At 43.8% G+C, this 16926-nt stretch overlaps 1 protein-coding gene across 2 annotated transcripts in view; it reads left to right on the top strand.

Annotated features, from left to right (window-relative positions):
• The window catches only part of NELL2 (neural EGFL like 2), a 375157-nt gene extending 367288 nt beyond the window's left edge, over positions 1-7869 (top strand). For both annotated transcript variants that reach the window (XM_075600120.1, XM_075600119.1), the window contains 2 exons: positions 776-1000; positions 6844-7869. In XM_075600120.1, the coding sequence (XP_075456235.1) occupies positions 776-1000; positions 6844-6894 (276 nt within the window). In that variant the 3' untranslated portion in view covers positions 6895-7869. The remainder of the gene's footprint in view (positions 1-775; positions 1001-6843) is intronic.
• Positions 7870-16926: the final 9057 nt, after the last annotated feature.

Here is a 16926-nt window from a genome sequence, read left to right as displayed (position 1 = left end):
CTTCGGCCCTCCTGCTTCTCAAGATAATTACATCCATAGGGGGTGCCGGTAGCAGCTCTGGCTGGGCTATGTGGGACTATCACAATGGCAGATTTAAACTTCCCGCACCATGCGGGCCAATAGGAAGCTGTGATGTCATCCCTTTCAGCTTTCTATTGGCCCACGTAAACAGGACATTTAAACCTGTGGAACTGCTACCGGCACCACCTACAGAGGTAAGTATCTCAGGAGCAGGGTGTCCCCCGCAGCTGAAATTAACGCAGTTTAGCTACGGAAACCTCCTGCTTCTCACCTAGGCAAACAAAAACATTTTTAAAGGGGATCATTTGCTCCTTTTAAGTGTACAGTACTTACCGCTTTTTGATGCTTGTTTGAGATGTGGTATATTGTTTGTTTTTTTTTACTCATGAGTTCTCTCTCTGTACTATGTGCTTTTCCCCCCACACTTTTTGTGTCTCGTTTCCCTATCTTCATCATCCTCTCCTTTAGCTGTGCTAAAATATATCTTTGTTGCCTAGTAATCAGCTGCTCTCCCTTTTTTCCACCTTTTGGATTTTTTGTTCGGTATGCCATACTGGCCTCCCAATTGCTAGCTCTCAGGTCATACAACATATGTCCGCGGGCTACTCAAGAGATTATTATTGTTTTGTGATATTGAAAAGACTTTTTAATGCATGCCAATAACCTAGAAAAACACCCATAAAGAGCTAAATTTGATTTTAATCAGGCAAGAGATGTTCTGTTACATTGATATATGTGTATGTGTGTATTTTAGCAAGGAGAAGTCGATTGCTGGCCCTTACCATGTCCAGACGTTGACTGTGAATTTAGCGGGGTTCCTGAGAGCGAGTGCTGTCCACGCTGCATCAATGACCCCTGCCAAGCTGACATCATACGCAACGACATCACTAAGACTTGTGTAGATGAAACAAATGTGGTTCGCTTTACAGGCTCCTCATGGATTAAGCATGGCACGGAGTGCACCCTCTGTCAATGTAAGGTAAGGAACAGTTTTTTAACTGAATAATACGACTCGTACTTCAGTTGATGAGGTATATAATAAAATAAAGTAAAACTGAAAGGAGCATTACAATACTCAAGGGTATATGCATCAAGGGGTCTTGATTCACATTAGACTTTTATTATTTGATGTATGGTACTGTAGGTCTTTTAGCCATAGAGATTTGGGAAATGAGCAAAAATATATATATTTCAAGTTGCTGCGGCTGTGTACAGAGCATGATCGACAGCCCGGTAAAGCGGAACATGTACTGTATCAGGTGTTTAATGCGCCATAGCACTACACAAAACTGTAATGTATATGTATAGTGTGCCGTTCTAGAGAAACTGTGCACCTTACTAGCTTTGTGGCCCTGTATTTTTTTTAAACATTTCTTAATTTATCCATACTTCTTTTTTATTTTTATCACTGTTCCTGCCCCCCCCCCCTTCCCCATGTGTTTAGTTTAGCAGTTCTTCGATGTAACACACAACAGTGCATATGAATTATTTGTCTGGTTTTCTATGCATTTTGGTAGAATCACAATTGATGGTTAGACCGATAAAATTCCCTGATCCAAGAGATACAGTACTGTAGTTTAAACAAAATGTTACAGTATGTTTGGTAATAAGTTGCGTTCATTGCCAATAAGATTATGTGGTTCTGCTAAGAATAAAAAGCCATATAACCCAGCAAGATACAACTCGAACAATAGAAAGTAGAGATAATAATTGTCATGGTTGTTTTGTTTTCTGTTGCAGATTTACGGCCGTGTGAAATGTTTGCAGTAATTTAATGGCTCCACTAAAGCTAGATAGATGTATTTAATTAAAAACTATGATATGTACTTTCCATTTTCCTGCATTGGAAGAAGCACAGAATATTACATTTCTTGAATGGTCATCAGGTTAAAATATGATAGACTTGGAATAGTATGTCCTTTCCCTTTATTGACACTAATGCCTTTACATTACCGGGTTGCAGATTGCTTTATTACTAGGTCGAACAGAGTTTATTAGTACGATTGTTAATATCACATCTAGTAAATTAGTTGTCAAGTTCACAAAGTAGGCCAGTACATGTAATAATATGTATTTGCCATACACTGATGTCATTACATTCTGATACCTGAGTATTTAAAAATGGAAATAAATTTCTGAAACAAAATCTTTTTAAAAAGAAAAATGTAGATAAGATAATAGGTATCATTGCATACATTTGTACTGCTACAACTCATTCTTTTTTTCTAAAAAATGTATACCCTCTGTCCACAAATCCTCACTATATCCCCCTTTCACATGGTGGAGGTTATTCATTAAAATGCAATTGTGCTGATTGGGGCACTATTGCACAGAAACTCCTATTGTAATCAATTGCAGTCTACGTGGGATAGCACCCCGATCTGCACTATAGCAGTGTAGCCCTTGTTCCCCCATACCTGGCAATGAACTACCAATGCTGCTATTACCTGTTTGGCAACCAGGAGGCCTGAGCCTCTGCCACTGGGAGCTTGGAGTGTATAATGAGTACAACAACCGTGCCTCCACCTGAGAAGTATCCTCACACCATTGGATAGCCCCTCCCAAGAACATAAAGCCAGTAATGACACACAGGAGGATATGCAACAGAATTTACTAGACAGTACCTACACCACTAACATTGCAACACAATCCCATACATTAGGTAAGAACACCAACCCCAAGTGGATCCCCACAGTACTTGGGTGCAGGGGCACCAGTGTCCCAGTGTCCAGGCTGCAATAGCCTATCCCACCCCCAAGTGTGAGACTGCGCTGCCCCATGTGAGTGGTTGGTGCACTTGTAGAGATACCTTCACGGGCGCTCCAGCCCCGGGTGTCGCTGAGTAATAACAAGCAAATAGTCAGTCTGTCCACCGAAGATCCGCCTCCATGTGGGGTGGCCTCCAGCCAGAGCGTCCCACCATAGGATAGTCTCTTTGTCTTGTTAGCCTGGTCTGGTCCCAGACTGCAGGCCATTGCAGCACTCTCTGGGCACTTGCTCCATGCTCTGCACTATTAGAGCTAAAGGGTAGTGTCCCTTTCTGGGGCCTTCCCTGTAGCACCACAAGCTAGTAGTGATCAGGGCCTAGCTGGGACCTGAAGGGGGATAATTTGGCCTAGTCCAGTGGAGCACTCCTCCCTGGACCTTACCTATCCCCTTGCTGTCCTGCTCCCAACTGGCGTGGTACCTGCATTCGCACCAAACGCCTATCTTCCTTGGCCGTGAATCCAACATCCCTATTGGCCCTTTTATCCCATGTGCCTAGCAGCCCCTGGGGCTGCTGGGGATTGTAGTTCCCCTTGCGGAGCTCTAGGAGTAATGGCTGCCGCTTCATAGTGTGCTGCCCATGCGCAGAGTGTGCAAAGATGGCCACCACAACCTGGGAGCTCACTGCGCATGCACAAGTACTTCTGCGCATGTGCGACTAATTCTAACATGGTGGCGCCCTTCCCGGCGTCCCGCTGAGGTGCTCCGGCAACCAGGTTTCCCCTACAACCTCCCAGACTGCTCGGCAAGTTCCCCTCTTATAGCGGAGGTAAGGAGGGCTAAAGGGAGGACCAGGCTATAGCAGTTTAATAAATAACCACTTTAGGGTCATATTTACTAAGAGATGGTAAGTGCTAAGGCACTTTAGGGTTATGGCCCATCCAAGTTAATGAACCTCCACTTAGTAAATATGGTACTCTTATCTTCTTCACATCAGGACTTCTTTGATATGAGACCACACAAGTCTCCCCAAAGGCGGCTCCACAAAGAGGGTCTCCACACCATACTTCCCCTTCACTGTTCCAGTCCACTAAGCCAGCGTGGACAGAGTTAATTTCATCAAGAAAGGACAGATACAGATTGAGAAGCCTGGAGATTGTCACATTCTCCTCCCCCCACCTTTCCCCCCCTTGCATTTTTGCTGGGGTGGGGTCTGTTTCCTTCCAGTTGTTATCACTTCACCTCAGGACTTCTTTGATATGACACCACCGAGTCTCCCCAAATGTGGCAGCCGAAGGACAGCCAAAGGGCATTAGCCATTTACTGCCATTCACTGATGTTAGAGATGCACTGATATAATTCCCATAATCATCTATTATCTCTAACTGTCCATGAAATGTCTGTATACTGACTGTATAATCAAAATATAGAATAAACTGCAATGCAGAGTAAGGAGACTGTTAACATGAGATGTGCAACCGCCTCTTATATTCACTTTGGGGCTAGCACCAGACAAATTGTAAGCAAGTCATTTTCAATCTGTCTTCTGTAATTTTTTCTAGCAGCTTCTCCCTTGTTGACTTGTAAAATTCAGACGTGTCCCATCCATTCTTTCATAGCTTCAGGAAAATAGGTGCTAAATGCACAATTCCCTGTGAAAGCAAATAACAATAGATTAAGCTAGAAAAATGTTGCAACGAGGAATATGGTGAATACAACAGCTGTGCTTCACAATGATCCTGGATATCAGCACACACTCCTAGGCACAGGTTAATTAAAGGATCCTAACCATTACAATGCCTGAACTCACATTCAAGTGAATCTGGGCCTTACTTTGCTCAACCTTCTTCCCCTAAAACATTTTTTACATTTTTTTAAAGAAGCTATTTATTTAGTATTTTTGAGCAGCTTACATGGCATTGAGGCTTGATAATAAGCTAAAAATGCCAAAGTATAGTAAGAAGTCAGAAGATGCATTTATTTTGGTAGCAAATCGTTTGTCTTGGGTTTCAGACAGTTAGACGAGTGTTTTTATTCTTTATTTGCCATGTACCAAATATAAATGGCTGCTTTAGAGAGAGCGAGAGATTAAAGTAAAGAAATAAAACAAAAAAACCCAATCACTTAAATATGATTTATGTGTTACTAAAAGTCAGGCCTATACTCTCCAGATTAAATACCTTTTAGTAATGAATAGAAGCTTAGTGCAAAGAAAAACCATGTTGCATACTATTCTGTTGTCTGTGATTGTCCTACATCTACAGTGTGTGTGCTATGGAGCAACCCTAATGCCATTTGTTAAATCATTATGGTAACTGGTGCTAGTATTTGTGTACAGTATTTCAATTAACTGTAAAATGTACTGTACAGTACATTAACTTTTTATCTGACAAACAATAACAACAAATTTTATTTTAAGGGATATATGTATGAACATAGTGTAATCCACGTTGCTCCATTAACAGGAGTAAAAAAAATGTGAAATTTGAATTGCAACATTACTATAAGAGGTCTCTCTCTCCCTTTCCGATGCTGTTTTGTTTGTTTTTTGTTTTATATATATTTGTTTACTTTTAATTTTTTTAATCTGATACTCCGTTCAGGAGATATAAGCTTTTGAAATATTATGTGTCCTGCAGGGTTAAAATGGAGCTCGGTACAGTTTAAAGATTACCATGGTAACCTTAGATGCTAGGGATCATTTTTAATATTAACAAACAAAAAAGAACAGAACATGCTCCTTGGGCAAGATACTAACACTGTACCTGTATGAGTAAAACTCCTAGGCTTCTGTAGAGCAGGGGTGCGCAAACTTGTGGGCACGCCCCCAGGTTGGTCTAAAAAAAAATCTGCGGGGGCGCGGCAGTTACAGCGGCCCCACATTCTTCCCCAAGGCATTTAAATTAAATGCCGGGGACCGCACAAGGCCTCTGTAACTTCCCTTACCTTAACCTTGATTTCCAGCCAAGCGTCGTCATGGCAAAGCGGCGTCAAATGATGCCGCGTGGTCACGTTACCATAGTAACTTGATGTCACGTGACCCCACGGCATTATTTGACACCGGAGCCAAGGTAAGTGGGGGGGGGAGACAGCATGCAGGGGGCGCAGGGGGGAATGTTTGCGCACTCCTGCTGTAGAGGATTGCTGCTTTATGACAGTGAGAAATGAAATCTGCACTGGTTACTTATGCAATCTCTTATACATACCAATTTCGTATTGTACAGAACATGTCTTCTCTGAACTTTTCCTTTAAACAATTGAATACTCTCTATTTGTTTGACTCTTTTATAGAATGGACATTTCTTGGAGTGGGAGGATGACATTGACATGTTATTCTATATTCTTCCTGTTTTCCTTGTGCTAAAGCATCTGTTTATTATGAGTCTCAATAGCTCTTCTTTTGATTCAATTCACTACACATTCTATAATCCACCATGTTAAATTACTAATGGAACAAAGCTGTGCTTCACCTCTGCTGCAGCCTTTATATTCCTTGCAATTGCCTTGGCCTTTAGTTGGGGGCTTGGAGAAAAAATACCACCTCCGCTTCTTCTTATATGTTAGACAAATTTACTGTGACGCGATCTGTCCTAACATGAATTTCAGCTGCCATTGCAGCCACTAGTGCAACATACTGTAATTAGTTCTGTCATTTTTTTTGAGCCATAAAGAAAGTTATATTTTTTAAACATGCTAAATTATGTTCATATAATCAAGAACCAATTAGGTCGTTTTTTTAAACAACGTTATAATGTTTCTATTGAGCTTTTCTCAGGGTTTAAATATCCGATATGTACCCTATCCTGTGTCTTATCTCAATGATCTAGAGAGCGCTGGTCAATGTGATGAGAATGGTTCCTAGTACTTATCTACAGCTTAGAGCAGAAATCCTCTCTGATATTACTATTTTTTTCAGTTTTTTAGATCACCTGAACGAGGGAGCAACCTTAGTACTGTACCTTACCCGTGAGCAATTGTTGTTGGTAATCTAAGCAGTGGATTAGAAAACCAGTCTTAGATCAAAGCAACTGGGGTGTTCTTCCTGCCAAACAAATACAGTAGACAATACAGTAAGTTATTGCACATTTTTTTAACCGCGTTTTTTTCCCCCCCCAGAATGGGCATGTGTGTTGCTCAGTGGATCCGCAGTGTCTTCAGGAGCTGTGAAGGAATCTGCTAACTTCAGCAGGAGGTTTACGGATGAAGAATGTTTCTTCACACTGAAGGACCTTACACCAAAAATGCATACAATTTAACAAAATCTAATTATAACAGTATTGCCTAAACAAATGTAATGTGCAAACCAAACTTCCCCTTCACAAAGAAACATAATATCGACAGGAAATCTCTCAAACATGCATCATTTTTGTTATTAAATTGGAGGCCAAATACAGTGTATGCGTCAGTCGTTACTGACCTTTTGTGCAAAATGCTCAACTGACATAAATAACAATTACAGCATGTTTTTAAAACCATGAATCAGGAAAATATTGAACCTGTTTAAAAGTACTGTACAGTAGCAGTTCATATTTGGGGAACTTTGAAAATGAGCCGGACCATGTCTCTGTACAATTCCAACTGTTTTTTTTTCCATTGAATCCTAGCTTTAAAGCCATTACGTTATTACAAATATAGTAGCTACTGACCTCAACTCCCTGCTTTCTAAACATCTACTGAATATGGGGAGTAATACTGATCACAAATAACATTAATGGTGCATTCACTGTAAGTGGCATTCTCTCCAACCAGACATGAACCGCAGCTTTGAGCGTTGTACTATACTTGTTTCATCTTTTTTGAGCTGGAGAAAATTACTTATCACTGTTCATTACTGGCACATCTTTTTTTGTTTTTCACCGATTAAATATTTTATTACATACTGTAGAGAGTGTTTTTTTGCAAAAAATATCAAATATATAATGTGGTATGTACACTTCATATTCTTTGGTAACCATTATATGCAAAACTATTTATGTATTGGCATGGTAAAAAAAAAAAAAGTGTGTTCTTTAGGAAAAGCCACTCATAAGTTTTTTTTTCTTTTTCAATTTAATTTCTGCACTTATTATTTCTTGATTGAATTTGTTTAGTATTATTGTGTTATTGTGCAAATTTAAATAAATGTTTCTCTTACATACTGTACTGTTCAGTTCTGACGTTTAATTTTCTACACCTGAAAATACCTGGTGGTATAAGTGGGCTTTAGTCTTATGCTGTTTAGGCTCTCCTGCAATTTTATTACAAGAAGATTTAGTAGGATTTTCAAATAGGTCCATTTCAGAAAATGTTAATACATTACTTTACATCAAGGAGCAAGGTTAGGAGCATTACCATACTGCAGTCCTGCCACTGGTGCACATAAGGTCAAGTAACCAGGAGGGAAACTTGTACTGTATATAGCAAACCGAAGAAACATCCAGGCACGCCAGTGGGCTTAGTGAAGAAACAAAGATTTTGTTGTTTATTGGAACAGGATCGATGTTTTGGTCCAACCTTGAACCTTTGTCTTCAGTAGAGATCGCCGAATTCACCCAAATCCGTTTCCTAGATTTTCTCGCATTCCCCCCAACACACACACACACACACAATCCTTTTAGCTGTGTAAAATTCGTGGATGCACTCGGTCGGTTTTAATCCGTGCAGATTCACCAAAATCCGCCATTGGATACAATTCGTTGACGGATTTGTAGACTTCAATCCGTGTATTCAGGACCAAAGGAGCCAACTGATCCACTGTGGATCCAAATCTGCCCCCAAAATTTGCCCATCTAGTCTTTAGTTTGATGCATTACTTTAGTACATGTGGTTGCAAGACCTCAAATGTCTCTTTAGCTAGTGAAAATATATACAATTCCTCTTTAAAGACGATCACATGTGTCCAGGAGGATTATTACATAATTCAGTGATTAATCATTACTTTTTACCCAAAATATTTACCACATCTTTTAGCACTTCATTGTTATGAACTATCGCAACAATACATAACTAGAAATATGCGCCAACATGTGTTTTTTAAAGTAATAGCACTGAATCTCTATTGTAATATAGACAACTTGACAGCATCCTAGATGGTTGAAGACATAAAAAGATAGAAACAGGACTCGAGCATTTGCTGAAAATGTAATGTGTATTTATTACTGCTTCACAATAACCACTTATGTAGAATATGTTCATTATAATTCTTTTTGTGTTTTTCATTAATTTCTACAGCTTACCTAGAAAGTGCCGGGGGTCCGTCAGCATCAGTGTCAGCGAACACCCGGCACCTTCGTATCATGTGATCACTCGTGGAGCATCATTCACCTGGTGCCCAGATGTTGGAAATGGAAGCGAAGAGGGCTCCACTTCCATTTCGATCAGGCTGGCCACTACAGTACATCAGTGGTCAGCTTGGTCTGCCCCTAGAAAACAAGGGTCCCTGCTCCTGAGATCTTACAATCTAGAGGGAATAAAAGGCAATGTTGAAACAAAAAAATAAACATAGTAGCTCACATTGTGGGGTGGAGTATGGTCCAGCCGCACCGCTGGATCCTTTAAAGTTTGGGGGTGTGGGTGTTAGGAGGTGTAAGATAGCATGGAGTTGGTCCAGTGTAGACTCTCTTCTTTCCTCTCGTCCTCTCTCTGTTTCTCTCCCTCACATTATCTCTCTCTCTCCCCTTCTCCACCTGCTGTACCCTCTCCCTCTTTCCTTCTCACTTTCCCTCTCTCCCTTGACCCATGTGAAATTTGTTTCGCTTGAACAAAGGTAAATTTTGCATGATTCGAAAAGTGATGCAAACATTTGGCACATCTCTAATAAACACTTATTAAGTGAACTACTGTATTTCCTCGTGGATTTTTCTCATGTTCTGTGCTTTAGGCTTCTAGAATAAATTCTACATGTAGTATATTTATATGCTGTATAACTGAACCATTCTATAGTCTTAACAGCTCCATACTCAAGCATATTTTCCACTGGAGGCCACCAGATAAGGTCAGAAAAACATTGTGAGCTACTTTAGTGCTTCTGAAAAATGAAGTATAGATCAAAGGACTGAATGATAAAGGTGATCTGTTGTAGGCTTTTGTGAACATGTTAATAACTTTCATACTCATACAAAACATCAAAAGCAAAAAAACAAAACAATGTGCACTATAAATCTACTGTAAATATAGTATAATTGCAGAAACAACATGTTGTATCACTGTCTGCATTAGGAGAACAAAATAAATATATGCCTCTTCTGTGACTTGAGCCAAGTTTCTTTGGAGTACCTTCTTCATTGCACAAATACTGTATATTACAAAGGAAGCTGGACCAGTGCTGTCCAAATACGTATTTATCTTTCTTTATTGCCCAACTGCTCATACACAATATACTTGAAGCATCTTGTGTAACACCCCTATGAACACACACAAGCATATTAACGGGCAGGCCCTCCGGCCCATGGCTGTGAGGCAAGGAAAGAACTGAGATTATAGGACACAGAGGATGACATCACAGAAGGAGGGGTTTAGAAAGGGAGATAACAGAGAAACATGGGAACATGAGAGACTCACAGAGTCAGAGAGAAGTAGGACCTGCCCTGAGGAGCCTGGCAAGAGATAGAGAACAGTAGCAGACCCTTCCCAGTCAGACAGAGCAGCACGTACCAGAAGTAGCTGAGACGATCCAGGTATGTGCATCATCTGTGTAAAAGGGGACCCGCCAGGGCCTGACTTTGACCTTCTGAGGCTCTAAGCTATGTCAAGTTTAAGAGGCAGTATATGTGAATAAGTGAATATAAGGCGCTAACAACTTAAATATAATAGTGATTACGTGCAAGTTAATAGTGCAATATTTATATAACAATATGTGCTCAAATAATAAATCCCTGCTCAAACCCTCTGGTAGAACCTGTTCCCGGGTTCCAAGTAGAAAGATGTATTTCAAACAGTCAAGGAGGAGCAATTTATAGGGAAATAAGAAACAAAAAAACAGTGCAGATTTAAGTGCAGACGTTGAGACTATGATGAATTAAAATGTCAATATCTTGGCTCTGCCGGTCTTTCTACTCACAAGATTTAAGTGGTAAGTAAGCAGTTGGCAGATAGGGCTGCCACCCCAGGTTGTGGCTGTGTGCTGTGGGATTCCCTCCAGGCTTATTTCCTCAGAGTGACCACGATATACATAAGGGAAGAAACAAAGCTACATAGCGCGATCTGTCTTCTAATAAACTTTATAAAAAATGTATAAGCATATAAAATTTGCACTTACAATGTGCCAAAATTAAAAACGCATTTATCACAATCACAGTGATTCTAGGGGGTACTCCGCCGATCTCACCGCCTCCTCTCTGGCTCTGGATGTCAGTCGTCTGCAGCCTGGGACTCTCAGCTCAGCTTCTCCTCCGGTGCGTGTGACGTCACTGCTCAGTGGAAGGTACAGCTACGGATCCCTCACTAGACCAAAAAGCCACTCTACGCTGTCAATGGCTTCGTCAGACACACACTCCTGACGAAGCCATTGACAGCTTGCTAAGCTGGGCGAAACGCGTAGAGTGGCTTTTTGGTCTAGTGAGGGATCTGTAGCTGTACCTTCCACTGAGCAGTGACGTCACACGCACCGGAGGAGAAGCTGAGCTGAGAGTCCCAGGCTGCAGACGACTGACATCCAGAGCCAGAGAGGAGGCGGTGAGATTGGCGGAGTACCCCCTAGAATCACTGTGATTGTGATAAATGCGTTTTTAATTTTGGCACATTGTAAGTGCAAATTTTATATGCTTATACATTTTTTATAAAGTTTATTAGAAGACAGATCGCGCTATGTAGCTTTGTTTCTTCCCTTATGTATATCGTGGTCACTCTGAGGAAATAAGCCTGGAGGGAATCCCACAGCACACAGCCACAACCTGGGGTGGCAGCCCTATCTGCCAACTGCTTACTTACCACTTAAATCTTGTGAGTAGAAAGACCGGCAGAGCCAAGATATTGACATTTTAATTCATCATAGTCTCAACGTCTGCACTTAAATCTGCACTGTTTTTTTGTTTCTTATTTCCCTATAAATTGCTCCTCCTGGACTGTTTGAAATACAAGTTTAAGAGGCCCCAACATTTGGAAATAGATTTATTATTCTGACTGAAGGGACCATTGAAAAGATAAACGTGAAACCACATTTTTAAAGGACCCATTGTCAAAAATAAGAGAAATAAACGTTAGACAAATTCTCTGAAATTAAAGCTGTATCCTTGTCTATAGTGTATGTAATTAAAGTAGAATTAAACGATGTGCCAAGCACGGAATCCAGACTCACGTGACACCTCCACTCTAACAGTAGCGCCGACAGGTGAGTGGAGAGAGAACTGGATTAGTTTTATGGTCGCTCCCCGTTCGCGGCTCCATACAACGAGGTGGTTTTACTTCAAGACTGGATATTAAGTAAAGCCTCCTGATATACGTGCCAACTTTTATTAGTGTCAGTACATTAATAGTACTGAAGGTATTAGAATTTGTACATTTTTGTCATGTTTTAAAAACAATGTCATATTTATAGAGAATCTTCTTTATGTATCATCCATTTTGATCAAACTTGAAATGCATTCATTTTTTTTCTATTTTTTAAACCACTCATATTGTAAGGCCCTTAGCCTATGTGTAAATTCGGCATTGGGACCCGTGTAACATGGGGGTCCCAAAGCAGTAAGTAGACCATGTGGAAACATATACAGGGGACCCCCCCCTTTGGGGACCCCCCCTTATGGTCCTGCAGTATCCTTTTCATCGTACACAGCTAAAGCCACTCTTTGCAAAGTACAGGTCTGCACCTTTATTCTACATGTAACGGTTTTTCTGGACCCACCCAATCTCACATTGGCCCATGTGGTCTAACTGGTCCCCATTACATGTCTGTATGTTGTGGTGCACCTACTGGCTTACAGGACTCCTGAGTCTCCCCCTGGGCTGGTATGGGGATATCAGCAAGACAGGCATCTGAGGTAGTTGGGGATTGAGTCCTACTCACATCTGATGCAGCGCCTCCACCTCATCAGGATCTCTGTGTCCGCAGGGGGATGTAACTGATGAGGACCTCCTCCGTGGTGCCTCCTCCTGTGCAATGACTACACACATATACAGCAAGGGTCTTGTGAACTTGGGCATCTTGATTATCATCATAGGCAGACTGCCCCTCACAGCGGTCGTTCTTAGTTGCTCATTTCTTTGCTGCACATCCCTTCAGAAGGTCCCTCCTTCCCCTAATGGAGTTGTTTCCACCTCTCCCCTAAGGAAGATTCACCAGCTTGTCTACTTTGAGCTGCACAGACTCACAGCTATTGCATCAGACACTGCAACACTGTTGCAGACCTCCACATGACTCTCCTGAACAGAGTCAGCACACCAACAGAACACACTAACTTTAGGCAGTTCTGTGTCTTATATAGGCTCTAGAAATGACTCACCCCTTTGTCACTAATCGTGGACACAAGGCATGTTGTCACTTCCTTTGCTACATATGACACTTCACCAGGGTGTGAGGGCAAACCCCCATGATTGTTACTGGCAACCCTGCATACTTACCAGGATTACTGCCAGCATGAAAGAGATATATACACCAATTTTATACATGGCTAATTCTCCCCCTGGTGGAACCAAACGACCCGGCTGGGATCTAAATTTGCGGAACCTTCTTTCAGGTAGCACTGCAAAACACAACAATACATTATTACAGTACATATCTTTTCATCATAAACATAATAACAGATACATCCTAACTTAGATGGTGTAACAACCAGGATTACTCCCTGATGGAGTATCCATTACTGGTACTACCATAACCTCTTAAGGTGGCCTGCGCACAGCATGGTCCACTGGGTTTAGATCAGCAATGCTATAACTCTCTGGGTGACATACTGGACACCCACAATCAGCCCATAATTCCTGCCTGGATGCTAGGGGACTGAGAGGATCATGCCCATATACTTCCTTAAGGCATCTCCTGGGGAGATGTAAACTATCTTTTCTGCTGTATCATCATACCAATTCTCATCGGATACTTCCCGATCCCAATTTTCTATGGAACTATCAGTATCCCAATTCTCCTCGTCTGATCCTTCCTCATCATCAGAACTATATCCCCTATTTTCATCAGTGGAACCCATCTCAAACTCAATTTCTTCCTCCCATGGATGGTGAAAATAGAATAATAACTTCTGGTGATTCCTGGCCACTCGGTCAGACACTGGAGGTATATAGGGGTTTACCTGAGCGACAGGCACAATAGAAACAACATTACCCAAATCCCCAGACTTCACATATGTTATCACTCCCCTCCCCCTCATCGGAGGTAAAGCAATCAACCCAGTCCTTAGGCCTTTCCTCTGAGGCACCCCGTGACTCCCCAGACCACCCTTGGCTCGATCGGGACCCCGAAGGAGACGTGACAGGGGCAGGGATTTGGGCAGTGGCCTTGGGCAAAGGGAAGGGGGAAGTGTCCTTACGCTGCGGGATGATGATCCGCAACTGGGCGATGCCCCGGTCGGTGTCACCGCTGGGCAATTCAGGCTCACCCATCTTCTCCACCCCCAGACTCCGCAGGATCTGCTGGTACTTGGCCACCTCTTCTTCTGGCAGCCCAGTGCTGCACGGTAGTCGCGGTGATGCTGGTTGCTTCCAGCCAGCTCCGCTGTGTCTGCCGGAAGGGATGTCATCGATCTCGCGAGACGAGGCGCCGCCATCTTGGGTTGGGCTCCCCACCGGAACCTCTTCCTCCACAATGACATCCGCCGCCGGAAGTGAAGGTTCTGCTCTCCGCTCCGCTCGGGCCTGGGCTAGGCCTTCCTCCGCCATCGCCACCACCTGCGCCTGTGGGAGTATGGATGTGGCTCACCGCTCCATCGGCCCGGGATGGATTCCACTCTGCCGTGACACAGGTAAGGCCTGCTTCCTTCACAGCACCGCTGTAGTGGTCCGCCGGTAGGCACATCACCACCGACGTCGGGGTCGCTTGTTCCTCGTCCGAGGAGCCGAACTCCGACTCAGGGAGTGGCACTCCCGCAGGGGACCGACGATGGGGTTCCCGGTCCTCACCGCGGTTGTAGGCCCCTTGCTCTCCAAGCTCCGTCGAGATCATCAGGAGCGATCCCCATTTTCTGGGATCGACAGGTTCAGTTTTGACCGAGGGCAAGGCTTCAGCTGTCAGCTTAGCTGTATCCGCTCCCGCCTCCACGGTCTGCCCTGGTATGGAGGGCTGCACTGCCCATTGGTAATGGATGCCACATTGGGGGCACCTAGCCGTTGTGCTGGCTACGCCACCCAGTAGTCGACACTGCATACAGAGGCATTTGATGATTTCCTTGTCACCCGCCTTGAGCACCAGGAAGCCTCCTGGCAATGAGTAAGGGTGAGCTAGGCTGTCCATCTCTTCCTCTGCTTTGTTGGCCATGCTGATGACAGGAGACACTTTCTGTAGTGGTCTTGCCTGTTCATCAGCTCCTCGTAACTGAAGGGCAGGGGTCGGTTTGGTAACTCCTCCCTCAGCCAGCTCCATTCTCATTTGGCACAATTGGAAACCACTCCCTCTGGTAGATATTAGGGGAGGGTCCCACAGATTCACTGGGTGTCCCAGCACTGGCTCTGAACTGGTTACTGTCCATGAGGGCACGGCCCCAGCTTTTGCGCCACTACCCCCAACAGGGTGGGGTCCTTTACTTGGCGCCAATCCCGGCCAACTCCTTGCAACTTTTGCATTTGCAGAATTTTCGGCACTCGGCCATTCACTTTAGCAATTGAGGTAGATTTTTGGTTGTAGCTCATCGTCTGGCAAGCAGATTCTCCGTTTTCTCCGCACACAACCACAATGTCCTCAACACTGTCCTCCAGGGTAGCACCCCTTGATCCTAGGCGGGACCAAAACAGCGCGGCCACCGCCTTAGCGCCATTCCACAGCATGCTGGCAAAAGTTTCTTCTGCAGCTTGTTCTTCAGTAGCACAAACACCACGTGCGCTCCCTCCATCAGCCGCGGTCCGCCATCTTGGACTATCCGCACCGCGCGGATCTTCCCTTCTTGCGGTCGCCATCTTTACTTTGTAATTATTCATATCGCACATGGAGATCCTCTCTGTGGGGCAGCTGCCATTCCGATGCAATAAAGAATGCCACTATGCACCACCTACGTGTATCTATGTATGTCTGACTCATGTTCCACTACCTCAGGCTAGGCTCACTCTCTCTGTGTATGCTGTGTCCACCTCCCTCCAGTCTGTGCTCTGTGGTAAGTGTCCTGGCTCCTGACTAGAGTACTCTGGCTTCTCCCATGCAGTACTAGGGCGTCTACCTACTGTTGGCCAGCCTAGCGCAGACCCTCTCCAGAAATCCTGATCATGTTAACAGGCTATTCCTTTAGGCATCCTACCAACTAGCTGCCTCAAGGTGACTAGAACAGCTATAGCCCTGTCTCCAGACCCACTTAACCTCACTCAGGATCCTAGGCTGTCCTTTGTGAGCTGACAATTCCATCAGGCCCCTGACTACCCCTAGGCTCCATCTCCATCCACAGCACTGACTGGCAGCATACACTCTCCCTGTTTCGTAGTGTGCCTAGCAAAAGCCTGTCCTGTTGATAGGTATCTCAGCAGCGCCTCCAATTGGAACGGTTTTTCTGGACCCACCCAATCTCACATTGGCCTCTGTGGTCTAACTGGTCCCCATTACATGTCTGTATGTTGTGGTGCACCTGCTGGCTTACAGGACTCCTGAGTCTCCCCCTGGGTTGGTATGGGGATATCAGCAAGACAGGCATCTGAGGTAGTTGGGGATTGAGTCCTACTCACATCTGATGCAGTTACTCCACCTCATCAGGATCTCTGCGTCCACAGGGGGATGTAACTGATGAGGACCTCCTCCGTGGTGCCTCCTCCTGTGCAATGACTCCACACATATACAGAAAGGGTCTTGTGAACTTGGGCATCTTTATTATCATCATAGGCAGACTGCCCCTCACAGCGGTCGTTCTTAGCCGCTCATTTCTTTGCTGCACATCCCTTCAGAAGGTCCCTCCTTCCCCTAATGGAGTTGTTTCCACCTCTCCCCTAAGGAAGATTCACCAGCTTGTCTACTTTGAGCTGCACAGACTCACAGCTATTGCATCAGACACTGCAACACTGTTGCAGACCTCCACATGACTCTCCTGAACAGAGTCAGCACACCAACAGAACACACTAACTTTAGGCAGTTCTGTGTCT

Source organism: Ascaphus truei, chromosome 5 (genome assembly GCF_040206685.1).
Source record: "Ascaphus truei isolate aAscTru1 chromosome 5, aAscTru1.hap1, whole genome shotgun sequence".
Taxonomy (NCBI): Eukaryota; Metazoa; Chordata; class Amphibia; order Anura; family Ascaphidae; genus Ascaphus; species Ascaphus truei.
Note: the sequence above shows the minus strand (reverse complement) of the source record. Positions and strands in the feature narration are given on the sequence as shown.